The sequence below is a fragment of the Ambystoma mexicanum genome, chromosome 12, assembly GCF_040938575.1.
Source record: "Ambystoma mexicanum isolate Mex_15411 chromosome 12, UKY_AmexF1_1, whole genome shotgun sequence".
Lineage (NCBI taxonomy): Eukaryota > Metazoa > Chordata > Amphibia > Caudata > Ambystomatidae > Ambystoma > Ambystoma mexicanum.
In genome coordinates this window covers 170,060,570-170,077,131 of record NC_090936.1, presented here as the reverse complement: position 1 = coordinate 170,077,131, position 16,562 = coordinate 170,060,570, and the positions used below count along the sequence as shown (strand labels likewise).

Sequence of the window (16,562 nt, the reverse complement as noted above, 5' to 3'; positions counted from 1 at the left end):
GTGGCCCAGGATGAAAACTGACATACAACGCTACATTCAAGCCTGTGCAGTCTGCAATCAAAACAAACATGACAATAAGAAACCGGCAGGTCTCCTACTGCAACCTACACTACTCTCTAGACCCTGGGAGTGCATCGCTACAGACTTTATTGTAGAATTACCACCGTCTAGGGGCTATACGACAATCATGGTTACCATAGATTTGTTTACTCACCTGGCCAATTTCACACCATTGCACAAACTGCCATCCCCCTCAGAACTCGCTGGCATTTTCCTGGAGCATATAGTTCGTCTTCATGGACTCCCTTCCAAGATCATATCTGATAGAGGTCCTCAATACATCTCTCAATTTTGGAAACATCTCTGTCGAATTCTAGGAATACAACGTGCTCCCTCATCAGGTTATCACCCACAGACTAACGGAGCTACAGAGCGTGTAAACCAGACCCTGGAACAGTACCTTCGTTGTTTCGCTACCAAGGTGCAAGATGACTGGACGCTCCTTATACCTGTGGCTGAATTTGCTTACAACAACTATGATCATTCTGCACTCAAGACCAGCCCTTTTTATTGCAGCCAAGGTTTCCACCATTCAGTCCTACCTTCCATTCCACCACAACCCACACTTGTACCAATAGTTGATTCCTGGATTAAAACTCTCATCAATGTTCACAAGGATGCAAAAGAACATCTACAAAAGGCCAGGACTCACGCTAAACATTTCGCGGACACCAAACGAAGACCAGGTCCTTCTTATGCCATCGGTGATCAGGTCTGCTTGTCTTCGAAACTACTGCCTCGCCATTTACGACCAAACAAACTAGCCCCCCGTTACTATGGTCCTTTTTCCATAAAGGAGATCATAAACCCAGTCTCCTTCTGGCTCAAATTACCTGATTCCTGGAAGAAGATTCATCCAGTTTTCCACACTTCCTTACTGAAACCTTACATCCAATCTTCTCGGAAATCCTGCAGACCAAATCCCGTGCTAGTGGACAACCAACTGGAATATGAGGTATCAAGAATATGTGATTCCAGGTATAGACGGGGACAACTTCAATATCTGGTCGAGTGGAAAGGATACCCTCCAAGTGAAAGAACCTGGGAACCAATATCAAATCTGAATCCCCCTCGACTACTCAGAAGATATCATCTCATACACCCGGGCAAACAAGGTTTTTGGAGGAGGCATGCTGTCATGAATCACAGAATGCACCCCTTCTGGACTTTCTGGTCCTTATCGCAGCGGGGCTTGCATTCACTGATACTTCCAACATGGCCGTCTCGCGTGACTCGCCTTGCGCAAGCCTTCAGGGCAGACGTAGTACGTCCTACAAATAGGCCACGCCCCCGCGGCCCCGCGCATCTCAACGCTATCACAGTTAGTGACTAGACGTGTGTTGCGTAACTTGCCGAACTATTCCTCTCTCCAAAATTCCTGGATCCTTATTCCCATTCCTTCCACCTTCTCCTTTCCACCCTGTTTCTGGATTCCACGTTCCCCTTTGTGCACGCTTCTTCCTTTCCTGGACGTTCTGAACCTCCGAGTTTCCTGGAATGCTGAACGCACGCTGGAGTCAGAAGAGACTCGTGCGGGCTTGTACAAAACCCGATCCGTGCGCAAGAAGAATTCCCCCGCGGAATCCTGCAAGAAGCGGACTCAGGTGAGACGGGGGAATTTCATGACAGACCAATTTATCTTTGATTGGGGCGTATTTGACCAGCATTTCTGAGGTCTCCTTATTATAATTGTTTATAAGTGTCTCAGGGTCGTCGTGGTCATTGGTTTTAGTCATTAATAATTGCATGTACTCGACTAAAATAGGAGTGATAATGCCCTTTAAGTTTAGAGTTTTCACTGTGTGCACAGGTTCATGCACTCTACGTGCTAAGGCTGGAAGCCTCAGTACACAAGTGACGAAAGAGTGATCAGACCAAATACAAGGTGTGGTCAAGATGTCTGCAACCTGTATGTTTCCACTGCTAATCCAATCCAATATATGGCCCATATTTTGCGTGGGGTCCATATTGTGGATTGTGACGCAGTAATTTCCAAGCATTGTTTCTAATGCCAGTGTTTTCTTGTCCCTTTTGTCACCTTTCCAGCAGTTAAAGTTGCCTAGGATGACCAACCCGGTATTGGTGATCATCATAGGTGTGACAATATTGACAATGTCTTCATTAAAGCTATCAGAGTCCTCAGGTGGTCTATACAGAAGTACTAAATTCAGAGTATAATTAGGATTAGATGTTAGTATGACGTGAATAATATCACTCCCTGCACATTCGATTTTAACCTCATAGATTCTTAATAATTGTTTCCATATGTTGGCTACTCCTCCCCCAACAGTCCCCTCCCAGTGTTTCCCAAAGAACACGTATCCAGGGAGTGTCACCCGTTCTATAGTGGATCCGTGGGAGTCGGTGAGCCACATCTCAGTAAGACACATGCTGTCTAACTTCTGTTCCTGGATGTAGTCATGTATATCCAGTGTATGTCTCACAACAGAACGAGTATTTAGTAATGCTACAGTAAGTTCGGAAGGCAGGGTATCAGCCCCTGGCAAGGGTGGGGTATTATTAATGTTAATGATGTTAGCGGTATGTTCCTGTAAGGTACTACAAGCCTTACCTGCGGCTTCCAGATTACCTGCGGATACCAAGGACATCAGAGTATGTGGGCACGTCTGCGCGTCCTCGCACAGACCCGCACAGACTCGCAGTTCCGTTTGCGTAGGCGCGTTCGTGCCGGAGGACGGATCAAAAAGAACAAAGAAACTACAATCCTGCTGGAAGTTGTAGTTCTGTTTCTCGTCTAGCTCGTGTGTGCCGATGTGGTATCTCAGATTCAAATCACACGACTTAGTGCCGAGATTAATACTGATCTAACACAACTTCCAAATACAGTGTTAAAAATAATAGCAGCAGTTTCAGGCAGTTTGTTAAAAATAGTATCACATACAATTTACTTCAATAAAACAGCGCGGCTAACACTTAAAATTATATTAATCCAACATGCAACTAAAATGGCACTTACAGCTATCTCCCACTGATAGCTAACCGTAGAATTGGAGTTTTATAGTTTGCTCTTACCATTTACAATAACCCCAGACCGAATCCCATATATTCCATTGTTAAGAATAAAAAGGACCATTCAACATGATCAAACGCCTTCTCGCATCAAGAGTTACTACTCCTTCTGCTAATCTCACCTTATTTATTTTCTCTATCAAATTACTCACTCGTCTAGTGTTGTCGAATGTTCGCCTGCCCATGACAAACCCAGATTGATCGCAGTGAATCAACAAGGGTAATAACCTTCCCAGTCTGGTTGTTAATATGTTAGTGTACAGGTTAGCATCGATATTGATGTGAGTTATAGGTTGGTAGGATCCACATTGAGTCCTATCTTTCCCTGGCTTTGGGAAGAGCACCACAATTGCCTCTTCCATTGAGGGTGTAATAACACCCTCTCCCTAAAAGAATTAAACAGTGACGTCAACACTGGGATTAAGTCCTCCAAATAAGTCTTATAACATATTGCAGGGAAACCATATGGTCCTGGTGCCTTGTGGAGGGGCAAGGACTTGATCTCTTCTTGCACTTCATCTGGTGTTCTCACCCTCCAACTCTTCCCTGACGGGTAGATCTAATTTGTTTAACCAGCATTGTTGCAGGTATGATATTTGTAGTTTAGAGTCTGGGCAATCTGAAGTATATAACGCGGAGTAGTATTCTGTCAATGCATCTATTATGTGTCCAGATGAGGAACTAATTTGACCTTGTCCAATTCAATGGCACGGATGATCCAAGCTTCATCTTTCATTCGAACTTGACGTGCCAACAAGGAGTCAACAAGGAGTCCGCTTTATTGGCTTTGATATAATATTGCTTAAATACAACAGGGCCTTCCGGGCGTGTCTTGTCTGTAATAGATCTAATTGACCCCTAAGATACCTATGTTTCTTGTGTATTCGTACCCCTTGATTAGTTTTCATCTCCTGGATGACTGCATTCATTTGGGTCTCCAGCTCCAGTTGGGCTCCTCTTAGTACTTTCTCTCTTAGGGATTTTTTGCAATTAATTCTCCCCTTATAGTTGCTTTAAAAGCGTCCCAAACCCATCTTTCGGATGTGTCCTGAGCCCCAATATAATTCCAAATATTCTTACATTTTTTCACAGATTTCTTCGCCCGTTAAATGGTCTTTTATTATATGTTCCGGGAATTTCCATTGCCATAGCCCTGACCCTACATTGCCCTGAGTTATTGTTAGCTTTAGTGGTGCATGGTCAGATAGAGTTATTGAGCCAATTTCCATCTGTATCCGGTCCAACAATGAAGCCGAGACCCACCTGTAATCTATCCTTGAAATTGTCCGATGAACTGATGAATAGAACGTATACCCTTCATCCCTGTATTGGGTTTCTCTCCAAGCATCTATTAATGATAGGTTGGCCATAGTCATTTTTAGCTTTTGCGTTGGGATACATTGTGCTGTGTGACCTACCCGGCTCCTGTCAACCTGGGGATCACAGACCATATTGAAATCCCCCGTTAGAATAATTTGTCCTTCTGCAGACCGCTCTTACTTGTTCAGTACTTGTTGTAAAAACACATCCTGCCTCGAGTTTGGTGCATAAATTGTAGCAATTGTATAACGTATTCTATCCAATTGTATTTTAATGAATAAATATCTAACCTCCTTCCTCGTTTTTTGCACCAATATGCTCTGACAAACCCAACCTTTTAAGGCTACTAACACTCATCCCTTCTTTCCTTTAACATTTGATTGAACAATGTGTGGTTAACCGTATATTTTCAGCTTATTTGCATCTTTTCTTGACACATGTGTCTCCTGAAACGTCACTACATCGGTTTTCTCCCGACTCAAAAAGGACGCAACTTTACGTCTTTTGACTGGGTAATTTAAACCCCTAATGTTGAAGGATAGGACTTGTAATGTTTTTATTCCCCCATCTGAAGAAATGTACTGTGTTAATTCCTTTGGTAGCTGACAGCCTCCCTTCCCCCTCCACACCCTTTTCCGCGACCCTCCCAACCCCCCGTTCCCGTTCTTTTCCCCGGTCAAACCCAACCTGTTCCCCTTCCTTCCAGGCATTATACTGTGGCGGTTGAGCCCCCCTATGAACCCGGAGATTAATTGTGTGGGTCTACATGTACCCAACACCCCCCCCCCCCGATTCCAAGCGCTACCACTACATCCCCCTTCCTCCCGATGCTTCCTTGCTTAAAGTTCTTGCCCCCGCTATATATCCGTCCACTATCACCATTGTTGCAATCCCATACTTTACTAGTTGTTGCACATAATACAATAGTTTTCACATTTACCCTCTCCGCGACCATGGATGTCGTAGTCGGTCAACGGTTCCTTGGAATTCATCTCACAGTGTTTTGTCACAAGCTGATTTAGTCCATTCCGTTCCTCTGAATCTCCCTTTTCCTTGGACCCTTTGAGCTTCCTTTTGATGGTGACCCTCTTCTTCTATCTTCAATATCAGCAAGTCTTCTTCGCACGCAGTGACCCTATGTTGTTGTCCTTCCCATGTAAATAAAAGTCCGAAAGGGAATGTTCATCTGTCGCAAACCTGGTTTTTAATTACTACTGGATCCATTTATCTTTGTTTCAACGAAGTTAAATGTACCAGATCTCGGTACAATTGGATTTCTGATCCGTTGACCTTAATAGGAGTTGCTTTTCTTGCTGCCTGTAAAATTGCCTCTTTCTGTCCATACCTTTGAATAACATCTCAGGGCCTTGCTCCTGGATCTTTACGGTTTTGGCCCATGCAGGGAATTCGATCAATCGGGACATCCTCACCCTTCTCCTAATCTACCAGCTCTGCAAACACTGGTTGATCGTTGATTTTAATTCCCAGTCCACAATTGTTTCCGGGAGTGATTTCACCCGAATGTTGGATCTCCTCAATCTATTTTCAAGATCTTCCATTTGTATTTCGATGATTTGGGTCGCTGTTGCCAACTGATCAGTCAATAGATCTATTTTACGTGTGTCTTCCGATATTTATTGGATCGCAGTCTCGTTTGTTTCTATTCGCTCAGCTAGATCAATGATATCATTTTTCACCTGCTGTAATGATTGTGCTAGTTCGGTTCTTATGAAGGTAAGTTGTGTTTGGAGCATTTCTATCATTTGATCCTTAAACTCATTTGTTTTAGTACTTTGGTTGTCGAATCTTGTTTTCGTATCTTCGGTATTGGTCCATGTTCTGGTTGTTTGTACTTTACTTACTTTAACAGGCTTTCATCAGTATGCACCTCTTCTCCTTTGCGCCATAATTTCAATATAGCCCCTTCTTTTTGTTTTTTTCATTTAGAGCTTAGGGGTAGGAACCCTTCCACTGGTTCTTTGGATATTTTCAAGGACATTGTCCAAGAGAACTGTTGTCAAGGGAGTGTCAATTCTCACCTCCACTTTCTTTTTTGTATTTTTTTTTGTTGACCTTGTGACTGGGGTGATATCTTGAGTAATGTTGCTTTGGCCTCAACGGGTAGACATATTCAGATTCCACTCTTTTTTAACACTACCAGCCCAGCTGGTAGTTCCAAAGTTCAGTGTCCCAATCACGCAAATGTGCCTCAATAAACCAGCAAGTCTATAATTGCTCAAGGGAGCCTGATCTTCTCGCTGCACTGAACAGTTCCTACGCACAGCATGTGGTGAAAGTTCAGAGTGCGTTTCCAGGTAGCACCGCAGGCCACGCCCATACCCTGACACTGCAGGAGCTTTGCGGTTCCTAGCTGTGCCGGGCGTCTGCTTAGGTACAGTGAAAGAAGGTTGGCGTGGATAAGATGAAAGCGATTCACTTCAGATCGCTCGGATCGGTGCCACACCCTGTTGACTGCTCGCAGTTGTCGCGGTCAGCTGTTGTCGTTATGAAGCCAAATGCCACACTTAAAATGTTTCCACACAGTCGCGGGGCTGTTCCAAAGTCAATATGGTGGCCGTCACTTGTGTAGGGGGGCTCCTACATCTTTTTTTCTGAAGCGGCCAGGAGCTGCTCTCTTTTCACACTTCTCTGATCTCGGTGGCCATCTGGGAATCAATTTCTGTAATATTTTAAACGTACTCCAATGACCGGATGTGATAGTCTAATCCAACGAGAAACCTGGACTGTGCTTATTTTAGAGAGGAAAAAACTCCCACCAAAAAAGATCTACACTTGATAATACCAGGCGAACCAATGGCGGGCCAAACATTTTCACGAACTCCGTTTCTGCTGTACAAGCATTTTCTAGTGGAACCTCAGTTGTCCTAGAATGAGTTTTTCCCCTGTGAGAACAAGTCCTTTTTGAATCAAGGTAATTTTCTTTGTCCATTTAACTCGATTCAAAGACTGGCTTCTACGTCATCAAGAGACATAGATCAGATAGAAATTGTGGAAGAATACAGAACTGACATGGTAGTTGTGCATTTATCATTGTGTTTGACTGCTGAGCTCTTACTAGACGAGACCTCAGCATTCCTTGCTCAGGGTTACAACTTCCTAAAGATGTAAAGTCCCACTGGACATTGTATGGTATGCCTTTCAAAAACACATTTTCTTGTTCAGAAAGTCTGTAGGGTCCTTTTATGGATGTTAAGATACAAATTCAAAGTGCCAATTCGGGTAGTCGTAAAACAACTTCCGCCCCAACCTCTCAATGTGTTCTTGTAATTACCTTAATTGGTCCAACATTGTGGCAGCTCTTCACCATCAGGAGTACTTTAGTAATAAGGCCCCATGAGGGGACCTATGAGGGACATAATGCTATATCATTATAATTATGGAACATGAGAAGCCAAAGTCATTTCTTTCAAGCAGATTACTTTTTGAGTAATTCATCATCCTTTGAATTTATAATGTTACAAGAAACTTGGTTGACAGAGAAACCTGTTTTAGAGGTTTTGTGATATTCTATAATGTGGCTGCAAAAGGCCCGAAAGACTGACCTTTTGGGGGCTTACTAATGACAATTAAGTCCACTTTAGGATTTGACTGTATGGAACTGCCCTATCAAGGTTCTGCCCTTCTAGCTGTTAAGTTAACCTGGTATGGTCGCTTCGCATATCTGCATATCAATTGTTTAATCATAATCCAGCAAAAACGACTATTGAAATATTTATGGAGAAGTTAACCAACATTTTAATATCTATTGGCATGGTAACTACTCTGGCCATGTGTTAATTGCATGAGATTGTAATTCCCTTTGTGTACTTACTTCCTATTTTTAAGAGCTATGCTCCCATCATAAGAGTTTGGCCCTTGGGAAACCTGTTATTGATTTTATGTCCATGTGTGATTTTATGTCCATGTGGGGCCTCACCATGGTCATTGGCAATCTCCACAAAGACATTCCACCTCATCCTACCTGACAGAGATGCGTTTTGCATCTATTTTCGTCTATATATTTATGGCTAGAGAACTTTTTGAAAGATGTCTCCATTTCGAAATAAAAAACTCCTGCTAGTGACCATGCTATTTTACACTTGAAATTAGTTTGTAATCCAGCTTCCACACATCATAAGCGGTATGATATACCCTTGAAGGTTAAGCCACAAAGAACTAGATTATGTTGCTGCCCCAAGAGTATCCATCAATTTAATTTAAGATTGACTACAACATTCTTGGATGATCAATTGGCATCAGCAGAACTAGACAGCCACGCTGATAAGTTTGGGCTTATAATTATCTCCCTTATAAAAGTGTCAGCTTTAGTTTACTCTGCAGTGACATTCTCACACCTAAATTCTTTTGATAAGACGACTTACTCTAAAAATAGAGAGCTGCAATGCAATCTGGGTCTTTTAAGGAAGGACTGTTTATTGAAATGATTATGATTACGCAATCTCCTTGTATATATTACATTGGAGGCAGGCCTATAAAGCAATGTTAATGCAAAAAGACGCAGAACATATGCTAGAAATCATTGAGAATAAATCTGTCGGATATATTACATTGGAGGAAGGCCTATAAAGCAATGTTAATGCAAAAAGACGCAGAACATATGTTAGAAATCATTGAGAATAAATCTGTCGCTATGTTTTGGGACTTTGTAAACAATTGCGATTGCTTACAGCGCACCTCCCAAACTAATCCGATTCCAGAGGCGATAAGCCATTTCACCAAGTTATATAGGAATTCGTCCTCTGCTATTCCCATGAATCTATCTCATATAGATTATTTCTGGTATGTTAACTTTGGGGCTGATTATATACTCTTATTTTACAAAGCCAAACCGCCAAGGGCCCCTGGCGTTGACGGTTTGGCTCTGTTGTTTTAAAAAGGTGACCCAGTACACTTGACTGCTATCTTAGTTATTTTGTTTAATAAGATTTTGTCTACCCAATCCTTTACTAAGACATGGTATTGTTCTATTAATGTTCCAACTCTCAAGAACCGGGATAGCACAGAGGCTACAAATTATAGATCGAGAGCACTGTTGGATGTCTCGAGTAAAATCTTCAATTCATTCATTTTAACGCAGTTAGATGCCTGGACTTGTCTGTAACGCTCACCTGATTCCCGCAGATGCGCCGGTCTTGACTGGGTGAATGCTGTATCTTCAAAGGTGATGTGTAACACACGGTTGGCTCTTTGGGCTGGACCTCTGTGCACTGTATGTCTGACTCGAAGAGTAGGATGTCTGCAGATAGAAAATATGGGATTAATGAACTGGGGTTATTGGGTGCCTCTCTCCTCTTCCCTTTCTCTTCTCCTGTAGAACCCCAAAGGTTAACGCCATCACCTTAGGTAAGTGAACGCCGAGCTCCATCTGCCTCGGGGCAGGGTGCCGTAACCAGTTTCTTCACTGGATAAGGGTGCAGGCCTCTTAACCTCAGAGGACTGCTGTCCGTCGTTAACTGCACGAACGGTAAGTTCTGGGCACTTCAAATGTCTTAAAAGTCTTTTGTAATGATATCTCTTGTTTTGCAGGGTTCCGGCGATGGCGGGCTGATGAGAGTTGAGGATCGAACCCGCGTGAGGAATAGAAGCGCCTGGAAGCACGTAAGTAAGCGCTTGTAGCCTGCTTCACGATGCGCACTAACTGTCCCTTTTATCTTGCAGGTACAAGTTCAGAGCTTTAGAGAAGCTGAAGGGTGCTGGAATACCCACTGGATTCGGCGTGGGAAGGAGTAATGGCACGTGAGTAATAAAGTTGCCCAATGTCTTTAAACGCACCTTCTTTTGTCTTTCAGATGCGGGATGCAGCGCCGAAGGCCTCCGGAGCGTGCGAAGAGCTGGTAAGCTTTTGTCTTTCAGATGCCGGAATGAAGCGCGAGGCGTTGGTGACAGCCGATGGACCAGGTAAGAGATGCGCTGCCACTGAAGACCGTAGTGCTAACCTGTTCTTTCTTTGTCTTTACAGGTGCTGCTGAAGACTGGATTCCAGGATGGTAAGCCTTTGTTCCCTTAGGCCCAGGATCAGAAGCAGAAGACACGATGAGCGTTCTGCTGCAGAGAATGCAGAATAACGCAAAGCAAGATTCATCCATCGGGTGTGGTTTAAATAGCCTCCTGTAGTGCTTAGGTGTCTCCTTCCACAGCCACGCCTAGGTAAGAAAAGAGTTCCTGCTTTCCAGAAGAGTTCCAGTGTTCTGAACCTAGGGAGTGGCTCCTGCCCCACCCAACAGGAAAAGTAGTCCCAAACAGAAGAGGATCAGGGGTTCAACTGGCAGGTAAGTAAGCAGCATGGTCTGCTGCAGGTAAGTCCACCCAAGCATTATGAGCCCGGCGCTTCCAGCGCTGGGACTGGGCATCTTTATGAGCCTGGTGCCACTGGCGCCAGGACAGGGTCCAAAGGGTCCCAATTGGGACTGGCTGGCACTCGGAACCGGGGTTATGGGTCTGCTTCCAAGGGAGTCGGGCAAGTCCTGATCTTTTGGAAGCAGAGATCATGACATTGTCAGTCCTTAGCATATGATTTGAATCAATCAGGTTTCAAGAACTGGTTTCGATACCTCCTATCATCAAATATTTTAAAGGTAAAGATGTCCCCTGCCTCACATATGCAGCAGAAACAAAACCGATTTTCATTGACTGGATCAAGGTAGAGGGCACATTTTGAAGAGGCGGTTTGCATCTGTCTAACAGAGTTTCTATCTCAGTAATTTCCTACGAATTCAGACTCCTTTCGCTCCAATCTTCAGTAGATTGGAAAAAGCTTTTACTATTTGCTAAAATTATGAAACCTCTGACTTCCTTCCTATTCCCAAATCTGAATAAATGTATGCTACCCAATACCTGCCCAGTTCTTGACACTTGAATTGGGTCTTGCCAGATTATTTTAGATGAACTAGAGTGCACATCCTCCAATCTTATTACTAACCCGACAGTGATACAAAGAAAATTATGTGCAATGATTGGATTTTTACTAGGTTTTAAGCTGTTAATGCATGCTATCGGTTTCTTAATTGACAAAACTTACAATCTGTTGCTGAAATATTTAAAGAAATTCCCAAATTAGAGGGGACGAATGGATTTTTTAAGACTCCGCCTCCATCTGTTTCCCACTAAAGAGGTTTTAGGCGTGAAAGAAAAAATTCCACGTAACATGCGTCCCTCATTTAATTGAACACTATTAGAGGCCTGGATCTTTTAAGATTTGTACATAGCCAGGAATCTCCGTTTTCGTCAGGTTTTTGGAAGAACATTCTAAATGCTGATTTTACTTCACTCACTATTGCTGCTCTAAAGTTTATATCTGAAGTTTTAGTAATGTAAATATCAGGTTTTGTAGGATGGCCCATTTATTTGTATTTATTTTATGTTCTTCTTTTTCTTTCTCTATATATGTATGTGAATTTATGATGTTTTGTATTTGTGAAAGTTTTTTTTAAATCAACCATATCACAATAATATATATTATTTTGCATAAAGCAAACCTTTACATATTCTGTCAGCAGTGCTTTCATGCACACTAATTCAGAAAGCAAAAAACTCCTAAAGGGATTGAAAACACCACGAGAAATTATACACAAAAGCAACAACAAGGCAAATTTGATGTCCATGATTACAGCCAAACAATTCACCACATGGAAAACGGGTAAATGGAGACAAAAATAAGTGTAATCACAGAGAGGTTGACTTTATATTTGGGACGTGTACACCGCACTCCATCAGACACTGCTTCAGCAATATGATTAAGGTTCTATCTTGGCTTTAGTAATAACCTTCCTGGTAATTCATGAGAGTCAGCATGTAAACATACATGTTTGTGCCTTTTTGTAGAACAAATGAAAAACAATGCAGAAAAATTGCTATTAAAGTTTCTAGAAGTAAGGAAAACAACTTACAGTGTCTTCAGCTCAGGTAAATTCTGAAAAGCTGATCTTCCAACAAGCTGAATTGGGTTGTCGTAGAAATGGCTGTAAAAAGACAATGTTTACACACATTGGCATATTAAACAACAGTAATATCACCAAAACGATTCAATGTGCTCCGGTTTCTTTTTTAGCTAGCTATGCCATCATTCGGGCTCACTTTTTGAGCTAGTTGATATTCTTCTCACCTGAACACGATGACCACACATGTTCAGCTCTCCTTTAGGGAAAGGGCAATAAACTCAAGCCTACACATGCAAAAGGATTTCAGAACCATTGCAACACTCTTCTCCATTTATTAGAGTTCACCATGGAGCAAATCAGAATTCTTCCATTGGCTGCATGCACTTATGGAGCATCTCACACAGGTGGAATGCTATTGAAATCCCATTACATGGCACAAACAGCATAGTATGGAATAAGAAGACAGCATTTCACAATGATGGGATGATTACGTTTGGAAGATTGTTTGGTTTTATGTTGAATTCCAGGCAGTGAAATAGTAGTATATGAAGGAACACATGAGGCGGCTGTTCATGCAGGCATTCATCATTTGGCAGACTGTAAAGACAATCTAGAGCAGCATCCATAAGAGCATGATGCGTGAGTGGGATTCTCTGGCTTGTTTTTTTAAGAACATCGGTAGACTGGACACTATTAATTATACCATTTGTTTCATGGAATGTTGAAAAGAAAAAAGGCATTATCTGTAAGCTTCTCTATTGACTGATCTCACTTCACAAAGATGCTCTCTGCCCAGCACTGTTTCCAGTCATTAACCTCTGTTATGACTTCATATTTCTAGAGATATTTCTATTGCGTATCTGGTTCACCAACTACCCTCCCCTTATATAACTTCCTGTAATATTTATCCTTTGACCAGCTTTTCACTTTTATGATATGATATTTTATTTGTATCGCGCTCATACACAAGTGTTTCAGAGCGCGACTAGGCAAGGGAGGGGAACAGGGGAGAACACAGCACAACATAAAAACGATTTTACTAGGCCCAGCTACATTGAGAACGCGCAAGTGCATGGGAAAGGGAAAAGGGAAAAAGTGCATGGAAGGGGGAGAGTGAAAAGTGCAGAGCAGAGGAGCGCAGATAAATAAAATAAATAGAAATAAATAGAAAATGGAGGCAATACACTGTGGTAGTGCAGCAAGCAAGTGGCAAGTGCTGTGTTTAAGGCAGCAGACTGGGTAAGTCTGAATAAGTGCAGAAAAAGAAGAAAAATGGGGGTTGGGGGCTGTATGGGTACAGATACAGTCCCCAGTGCAAGGGGTGGCCAGGAGGCAGTGCAGGAAGGTGGCAGGGCGAGCAAGTACCTGGGTCCAGCGGACAGAGGGTGGCCAGGTGCACGGTGCCAAGAGAGAGCAGATCAGTAGGGGAGAAGGGGAGCGAAGGCAGAAGCAAAGAGGAAGGTTTTGAGGTGCTTCAGGAACCGGAGATGGTACTCGTCAAGTTTTAGAGTGGCAGGGAGGCTGTTCCAGAGGGAGGCTCAAGCCGAAGATAGAGATCTACCCCCAGCTCGTTTCTTTGAAAAACGATTGACCCGGAGGGAGTTAGAGGTAGAGAAGCGAAGAGCTCGAGAGGGGAGGTATTTGCGGAGGGATAGCTGGAGGTATTTTGGACTCAGGCCCCAGAAAGCCTTGTGGACAATGCAGAGAGTTTTGAATTTAATCCTTGCATCCACTCGGAGCCAATGGAGAGATTTCAGAGCTGGAGAGATCCAATCCAAGGGCTTGAGGCCAAGGAGAAGTCTTGTGGTCCTGTTCTGGATAAGTTGTAGAGGGCGGAGAGTAGAGGCAGGTAGATTTAGAAAGAGGCTGTTACAATAGTCCAACCTAGAGAGAACCAGAGCTTGGGAGACAGTGAGCTTCTGAGGGAATGACAGGAAAGGAAGAATACCTTTTATAGCCCTTGCTAGTGGGCCTTACTTTTTTATTTTCATTTTTTATTTTGGTTGGCTGAGTAAATCAACCTTTCAAAAAGTAAATGTTTTACAAGGATAGCGAAGAACAGTAAAGGAGCATTAAAAAAATATAAACATTAAAAATTAATTTTACACAGTATAAACATTAAAACACTGGAATACAGTTACTATTTACAATAGCGGCAAATTTCATAATCAGTCATAACATATGCTTGCATCTTATGTCACTGAGATGGAATAATAATCTTCAATTGAACCGATGACCTAGAGTTTCAGTTTGCTGCTGATCATTACAGTGACGGCAAAATGTTTGATCTGGAGGAACCAAGTGTCTCCTACCCAAGATCTGCCTTGTCAGACATAGGTTTAGACGGATGCTTAACATCTGTGATCTTACAAAGTTGGAAGGACATTTAACCAAATACGGTTCCATACAACGCAATTTTTTTTATGAGATGACATCATGGGACCACAATCTACATATTCCAAACATTGTTTGCGTGAGCAAATCCAGTCAAAGTGAAACATTTTTCAATTTAGCCTTTGTAGAGTTCCTCAGCAAAAGTTCAAGAGGGATGTCAGCATTTGTTAGAGTATCTAAGACAAATTCAACCCATTTCTTGGGGAACTTCGCTCTAGAAGTAAGCACATAATTACGTTAGGAGATGTTGCACCAATTAGACATTTCCTGTATAAAAAACAAAATTTCCACAATACTTGACTATAGATTGAGATGGTACCCAATTCGTGACGCACCAATGGTAGCGGGGTACATTTCGGAAGGCTCAAAACGGCCTTCCAAAAATGTGACTCATAACAGTCCCAAAAAGCTCTTGGTTTGGGTGTCTCTGCACCATAGGTAATTATTGGGACAACCTTTTGTTGAAAAAACGTGAGGATGTGGACTGATGTAAATGTACCATATCTGTACAGCAAGATTTTTGCTTGTAATGTTAGTGATCGATTTTTCGCATCCAAGGTTGCTGTATATATGGTGTCGTTCAATGACTCAGTAAACGGAAGGCCCAAGTATTTGTACTGTTGGACAATAGTTAACTCTTGGTTATGGAGGGACCAGTTAAATGTAGCTGTTTTTTTCTTAGCAAATTTATGACAGGTTATTATTTGCGTTTTGTCGAGATTTATAGGTTGCTTTCAGTGACATATTCTTGAAGTTTATTCAAGAGGTTTTGGAGCCCACAGGGAGTACACCATAGTAACACTAGATCATCGGCGTATAAAAGCCTGATCTTCTGGTTGCCCAATTTTGGCGCATCAGCGATTGCTTCTTCAAATTTAATGCCTATGTCCAGCAGAAATAGGTTGAATAGGGTTGAGGCTAAAATACACCCCTGCTTTAAACCTCGTTCTGTTGGAATCATGGCAGAAAATAGTCCTTCTAGAGTGAGTCTTACTTGCACCGAGGTAGTGGAACGCAGTAGTTTGATTAGGCTGAAAATTGATGAAAGGCAACCATATTGTTGAAGTTTTGTAAAAAGGAGTTGCCGGTCAATTGAATCAAACGCTATGCTGAAATCAACAAAAGCTATATATAGCTTTTGGTTTTGTTCAACATATTTATGCTTGATTAAGTTGAGAATGAGCATATTGGGAGCCGTGCCCATCCCACTGACAAAGCCAAATTGAAAGGGATCTCTTTTGGCTTCTCGCTTAGTTCACTCATTCAGCTCCTGGAGTATGATGCGAGTGTAAAGTTTGCAAGGAGCATCTAGTATAGCAATTGGTCTATAGTTTTGTGGTAGATGACAATCACCTTTTTTGAACAACGGAATGATAATTGCGTGTTTCCATGAAGGTGGAATACTTTGGGTGAAATTAATATTTTGGTAAATTTGAAATAAAATATCTGACCACAAAGCTGGGTTGAGTTTAAAGGTCTTGTTCGATAGCCCGTCCGGCCCCGGGGCTTTTGACTGACTTATTAGAGAAATATAATGCAATATGTCAGTTCTTGTGAAGTTGAGATGGAAATGCAACCTATCTTCACAGTCTTCGGCTGCAAAGGACGCTACAGGATTCGCATACATTTTAGTGAAGTGGTCAATCCAAATCTTTTCAGGAACATTGTGGGACTGTACCATTGTTTGGGCCGTGGACGTGACTTCATTCAGTGTTGACCACATTTGTGCAGTGTTTTGGTTGCGAGTAAGAGACAACATAAGTTCACCATCCTTTTGGAATAGAGTTGCACGATGGGAGTGTAACCAATTTCTGTGAGATGTTTTGATTTTGGTCAAAACTGCTGTTCTCTGGTTTACTG

General features: G+C 42.3%; 1 protein-coding gene across 2 annotated transcripts in view; it reads right to left on the bottom strand.

The window, feature by feature from the left end:
• The window catches only part of LGR5 (leucine rich repeat containing G protein-coupled receptor 5), a 2,032,903-nt gene that overhangs the window by 489,176 nt on the left and 1,527,165 nt on the right, over nt 1-16,562 (bottom strand). For both annotated transcript variants that reach the window (XM_069628249.1, XM_069628250.1), the window contains exon 9: nt 12,318-12,389. In XM_069628249.1, the coding sequence (XP_069484350.1) occupies nt 12,318-12,389 (72 nt within the window). The remainder of the gene's footprint in view (nt 1-12,317; nt 12,390-16,562) is intronic.